This window comes from Otolemur garnettii, unplaced genomic scaffold (genome assembly GCF_000181295.1).
Source record: "Otolemur garnettii isolate 467f Iridium unplaced genomic scaffold, OtoGar3 scaffold00099, whole genome shotgun sequence".
In the NCBI taxonomy this organism is placed as follows: domain Eukaryota; kingdom Metazoa; phylum Chordata; class Mammalia; order Primates; family Galagidae; genus Otolemur; species Otolemur garnettii.
In genome coordinates this window covers 252,648-259,025 of record NW_003852494.1, presented here as the reverse complement: position 1 = coordinate 259,025, position 6,378 = coordinate 252,648, and the positions used below count along the sequence as shown (strand labels likewise).

The following is a 6,378-nucleotide window of genomic DNA, read 5'->3' as shown; positions in this document are numbered from 1 at the left end:
AAAAAAAAAAAAAAAAAAAAAACCACAGCAATGACAGCACTTAAAAACAAAGTTTTTAACATAAATAAGGATGCAAATGGAAAAAATATATATATTTTTTGAAACAAACCTTTTTGTTTGTTTTGGCCAAACTGCAACAAAAAATAGCCAGGCATTGTGGTGGGTGCCTGTAGTCCCAGCTACTCAGGAGGCTGAGGCAAGAAAATCACTTAAGCTGAGGAGTTGGAGGTTGCTATGAGCTGTGACGCTACAGCACTCTACCGAGGGTAGCAAAATGAAACTCTATCTCAAAAAAAAAAAAAAAGTTTATATGGCAGAGTGAATGGCAAAATTAAAAGCCGAAATACCCTTTTTTTTTTTTTTGAGGCAGAGTCTCAAGCCATCATCCTGGATAGAGTGCTGTGGCATCATAGCTCACAGCAACCTCAAACTCTTGGGCTTAAGTGATTGCCTCAGCTTCCCAAGTAGCTGGGACTACAGGCACCAGCCACAACACCTGGCTATATTTTTTTGTTGTTGTTGCAGTTGTCATTGTTGTTTTAGCAGGCCCGGGCTGGATTTAAACCTACCAGCTGCGATGCACATGGTGGGCATCCTACCCACTGAACAGGTGCTGCCCTCAAATGCCCTTTTAAGTGAGAACAGTAAACAGCCAGAGAAATAGGTATTGAGTGAAAACTCATAAAGTATCTTACCTCTAGTTGTAAGGCATCTATTTTCTCTTCCTGGCAAGTATCACCCTCACATTCATACTGTACTATTTTTCCATCTGTTTTACTTGCAACCAGTCGATGGACATAATTATCTAAAGAAAAGAATGAGTCAACAAAAGCATGTTTCTTCTCAAGGAAAAGGGTCTCCATAGGTTTTTAACTATGACAAAATTTTATAAGTCTGTATTAAATGCCTTGTAACATTTCTTTAAAAGTGGACCAAATCATTCAAATTTGAAAAAGGGAAGGAGAGAACAAGAGTGGAAATATTAACTCTTTATAGTGTGCAATTCAGACCATTCCTAGGAAACAGTGCCTACAGAGAGAGGACTGTGAGAATTTTAGTTTGTGAAAGCTGTCAGAAAGATGACATTTTAACCCATAAGGGAACATGGAGTGGTTCCGAAGGAAAAGTTTTCACATAGAATGAATCCAAATTAGAAAATTAGACTGGTGTTCACCTCCAGCATAGTCCCAGACTCGGTGGTTAGTGAGCTGCATGGCATAGGTGTGCTGTGTTTCTTCAAAGTGTTTATAAGCATGTCGACTTACATATCGTCCACACCCTATGTGGCCACATATTAAACAAATCCAAAGGTTCTGTCAGAGGAGATAAGATCTTAATTAGTTAAATAAAAATACATGACCTGGCCCTCTCAGGGTGGAAAGGGTCCTGGCATAGAATGGGACTTAAGTTGTTTTTACAGGAGTTTTTAATATTTTGTTTAAATTAAAATAACCCAACAATGAACTGGGCGAGATGGTTGTAATCTTATGCCTGTAATCTCAGCACTTTGGGAGCCTAAGGTGGGAGGATCACTTGAACCCAGGAGTTTGATGGTGCAGTGAGCTAGATGGCATCACTGCCTCCAGCCTGGGCAACAGAGTGAGACCCTGTCTCAAAATACACAAACAAAAAACCCCTCAAAAACAAAAGAACAAAACCCCAACAATCAAAGATGCTTTTATGGGTCAATCATTTTCTTGCGAGGGTTTCTAAGTAGCTCTGTGTAAATACCAAGAAAAAGACTCAAAATTTATCAGTAAAAGTCTAAGCTTTTTAAAAGAACAAAGAATGAAAGCATGAAGTATTTTGCTTGGGAGTAACAAAATTTGTGTATTTATATGCCTTGCTTGACCCTAGAAAAAAAGAAAAATAATCACTCTCAAAAATAATTTAAGTCATACTGGGCAAAAGAAGCCATAGACAATTAAAATTGTGCTCATTCTTTTCCATCACCCATTACCCATTACTTACTTCCTGAACACCACACTCAAAACACTTATTTTCTTCTACTGGCTCTGGGGTTTGACAGTACCGGCAAACAGGACACCTATACCCAGGACACCAAAAGACAATGACACAGGTTAAATATAGATCATAGTTACAGAACCCAAAAGTCAAAACCTTCCTTCTCTGAAGTGCAATTTTTAAGTTTATCATAACTAAGGATACCATTTATATGGTAAACATTTTGGGACCATTCTCAAACAAAATGAAATTATAGAAAATCTTAATAAAGCAGAGGAAATGGGAAATTGTGCCTCATATCCATTTCCATTCTTCTGTCTAAAGTTTAGAGGATCTTTGCTACGCTAAACATGTTTCAAAACAACAAAATAAAACAAAAACTTACATGATCAAAGAATATTTACAGGTTAGAATTTAGGACTTGATTTCATGTCTTTTTATCTATAATGTATTTTACTCTAACAATCTTCCTTTATCTCATTTCCCAAAGATTTATTCATTCCTGTCCCCAGGCTGCTCCTCAGAATTGAATCTAAAATCTATAGTGAAAAAAAATTTTTTTTTAAGAGACAGAGTCTCACTTTATTTTTTATTTTATTTTATTTTTTTTTTTGAGACAGAGCCTCAAGCTGTCCCCCTGGGTAGAGTGCCATGGCATCACAGCTCACAGCAACCTCCAACTCCTGGGCTGAAGCGAGTCTCCTGCCTCAGCCTCCCAAGTAGCTGAGACCACAGGCGCCTGCCACAATGCCTGGCTATTTTTTTGGTTGCAGCTGCCATTGTTGTTTGGCGGGTCTGGGCTGGATTCGAACCTGCCACCTTAGGTGTATGTGGCTGGCGCCTTAGCCATTTGAGCCACAGGCACGGAGCCGAGAGTCTCACTTTATCGTCGTTGGTAGAGTGCCATGGTGTCATAGCTCACAACAACCTCCAACTCCTGGGCTTAGGTGATTCTCTTGCCTCAGCCTCCCAAGTAGCTGAGACTACATGCCCACCACAATGCCCGACTATTTTTTGTTGCAATTTGGCTGGGGCCAGGTTTGAATCTACTACCCTTGGTATATGGTGCTGGCACCCTACCCACTGAGCAATAGGCGCTGCTCACTGTAGGAAATTTTACCAAATCAACAATAAAGGAAGGTATTAATGTACGTCCTGAAATCCACATGACATTTCACCTACAAGTAGAAGACACTAGCACTCTATTGAATATTCAAGCTTCAATTTACAAAAACAGCTAATAAAAATGACCTTGAAAAAGTCCATCAATGTTTTTTAAGTTTTTATTTTTTTTTCCTTTTTTTTTTGAGACAGAATCGCACTCTGTTGCCCTGGGTAGAGTGCCATGGGGTATTAACTCACACCTCGAACTCCTGGGCTTGAGCAATCCTCTTGCCTTAGCCTCCTGAGTAGCTAAGGTTACAGGTGCCCACCACAACACTCAGCTAATTTTTTTTTTTTCTATTTTTAGTAGAGATGGAGTCTCACTCCTACTCAGGCTGGTCTCAAACTCCTGAGCTCAAGCAATCTATCTGCCTCAGTCTCCCGAGTGCTAGGATTATCTAAAGGCCTATGTCACTTCACCCAGCCCCATCAACCCTTTTATTATACACCAAAGTAATGCTAAGTCATGAATATTTTTGTCAGATGGGCAAATATAACACAAAATAGGTTATAGATGAAACTGACTGGCTAAAGATATAATTAGTATCAGTTTGTTACCCAATTGAGTAAATAAAACCAAGAAAATGTGCAGGGAAGGAGGCTGTTTCCTAAGAAAAAGCTAAAAGATCCAATCTGTTCTTTTGTTAGTCTCAAAGAAAGAAGAGAAACTTTTTTTTTTTTTTTTTGAGACAGAGCCTCAAGCTGTCCCCCTGGGTAGAGCGCCATGGCATCACAGCTCACAGCAACCTCCAACTCCTGGGCTCAAGTGAGTCTCTTGCCTCTGCTTCCCAAGTAGCTGGGACCACAGGCATCTGCCACAATGCCTGGGTATTTTTTGGTTGCACATCATTGTTGTTTGGCAGGCCCAGGCTGGATTTGAACCCACCACCTTAGGTGTATGTGGCTGGCGCCTTAGCCACGTGAGCCACAGGCACTGAGCCAGAAAGAAGACAAACTTGAAGGAATAAATAATGGAAATAAGCAAGGCGTAGTGGCTCATGCCTGAAATCTCAGCACTCTGGGATTTCCAGGCAGGAGGACCGCTTGAGGTCAGAAGTTCGAGATCAGCCTGAGCAAGAACAAGACCCTCCATCTCTACTAAAATAGAAAAATTAGCTGGGGCATCATGTTGGGTGCCTGTGATCCCAGCTACTTGGGAGGCTAAGGCAATAGGCTTACTTGAGCCCAGGAGTTTAAAGTTGCTGTAAGCCAGGCTGATGTCACAGCACTTTAGCCTGGGCAACAGAGTGAGCTTCTGCCTCAAAAATAAATAAAAATAAAATGAATTTTTAAACAGGCAGTGCCTGTGGCTCAGTGAGTAGGGCACCAGCCCCATTTACTGAGGGTGGTGGGTTCAAACCTGGCCCCAGCCAAACTGCAACAAAAAATAGCTAGGCGTTGTGGCAAGTGCCTATAGTCCCAGCTACTTGGGAGGCTAAGGCAAGAGAATCGTCTAAGCCCAGGAGTTGGAAGTTGCTGTGAGCTGTGACACCATGGCACTCTACCGAGGGTGACAAAGACAGTCTTAAATAAATAAATAAAATAAAATAAAATAAAATAAAATTTTAAAAAAGAAAAGAAATTACATAAATGGTATCTAGTAAGTGACAAGCAGTCTTTTCAGTGGTAGAAACTAGCTTTATGTCATCCTTTCTGTTTGTGTGGTGGCTGTGGCAATGGTTGGGTAAGAAAACAACAAATAATTCTGAAGTCTAATTTTCTATGTTGTGCTAAAATGATCTTTCTGAAATGGAGATCTACTCCCGAGAATTAAAAAAAAGGAAAAAAAGGGTGGCGCCTATGGCTCAGTGGGTAAGGCCTCGGCCCCATATGTCAGAGGTGGCAGGTTCAAACCCAGCCCCAGCCAAAAACTGCAAACAAAACAAAACAAAACATCCGGGTGTTGTGGTGGGTGCCTGTAGTCCCAGCTACTCAGGAGGCTGAGGCAAGAGAATTACTTAAGCCTAGGAGTTGGAGGTTGCTATGAGCTGTGACGTCACAGCACATTACCAAGGGTGATAAAGTGAGACTCTGTCTAAAAAAAAAGGAAAAAAATACTCTGGGAAGCTAAGGCGGGTGGATTGCCTGAGCTCATGAGTTTGAGCCAGAGTGAGAACCCATTTCTAAAACATAGCTGGATGTTGTGGCGGGTGCCTGTATTCCCAGCTACTTGGGAGGCTGATGCAAGAGAATCACTTGAGCCCAAGGGTTTGAGGTTGCTGTGAGTTATGATGCTATGGCACTCTACCAAGGACAACAAAGTAAGACTCTGTCTCAAAAAAAAAGAAAAGTAAAAAAGAAAGTATATGTACTATATACAATTAGTACTTATCTGTCTAATTAACAATAATTAATAGCTTAATAAATTCTTTCTGCCTTTCCTTCCAAAAAAATTTTGACATTTTAGGCTGGGCACGGTAGCTCACACCTGTAGTCCCAGCACTTCGGAGGCTGAGGCAGGTGGATTGCCTGAGCTCACAGGTTCAAGACCAGCCTGAGCCAGAGTGAGACCATATCTCCCCTGCCCCAAAAAATAGCCAGGTGTTAGGTGGCGCCTGTGGCTCAAAAGGGTAGGGCTCTGGCTCCATATGCTGGAGGTGGCAGGTTCAAACCCAGCCCCAGCCAAAAACTGCAAAAGAATAAAAAAAAACAAAATAAAATAAAATAAAATAATAGATGGGTGTTGTGGCAGGTACCTGTAGTCCCAGCACTTGGGAGGCTGAGGCACGTGGACTGCCTAAGCTCACAGGTTCCAGACCAGCCTGAGAGGCTCAGCACCTGTGGCTCAAGTGGCTAAGGCGCCAGCCATGTACACCCAAGGTGGCAAGTTCGAATCCAGCCAGGGGCCCGCCAAACAACGACGGCTGCAACCAAAAAAAATAGCCGGGTGTTGTGGCAGGTGCCTGTAGTTCCAGCTACTTAGGAGGCTAAGGCAAGAAGATCACTTGAACCCGTAAGTTTGAGGTTGTTATGAGCTTAAGATACCACAGAAGTCTACCAAGGGTGACCAAATGAGACTCTGTATCCAAAAAAAAAAAAAAAATTTTTTTTTTGACACTTTAATCTTATTTTCCTGATGAGATCTTTGGGAGACCTCCCAAAATGGCCTTCCCTGACATCTCCACACATCAAAAAGACTTGATACCAATGCTGCCTTCTATAGCAGCCCTTCCTGAGCACCTCTGTTGGGGACCCCCATCTCTCTTACCTCCAATCTCTACCATGAATCATGTGGATTTTTTTTTTTTT

The 6,378-nt window shown here is 41.7% G+C and overlaps 1 protein-coding gene across 2 annotated transcripts in view; it reads right to left on the bottom strand.

The window, feature by feature from the left end:
* BRAP (BRCA1 associated protein) overlaps positions 1-6,378 on the bottom strand; it is a 40,949-nt gene that overhangs the window by 16,151 nt on the left and 18,420 nt on the right. For both annotated transcript variants that reach the window (XM_003795986.2, XM_023516867.1), the window contains 3 exons: positions 1,972-2,047; positions 1,175-1,313; positions 696-805 (listed from right to left, as the gene is read on the bottom strand). In XM_003795986.2, coding sequence (XP_003796034.1) covers positions 696-805; positions 1,175-1,313; positions 1,972-2,047 — 325 coding nt within the window. The remainder of the gene's footprint in view (positions 1-695; positions 806-1,174; positions 1,314-1,971; positions 2,048-6,378) is intronic.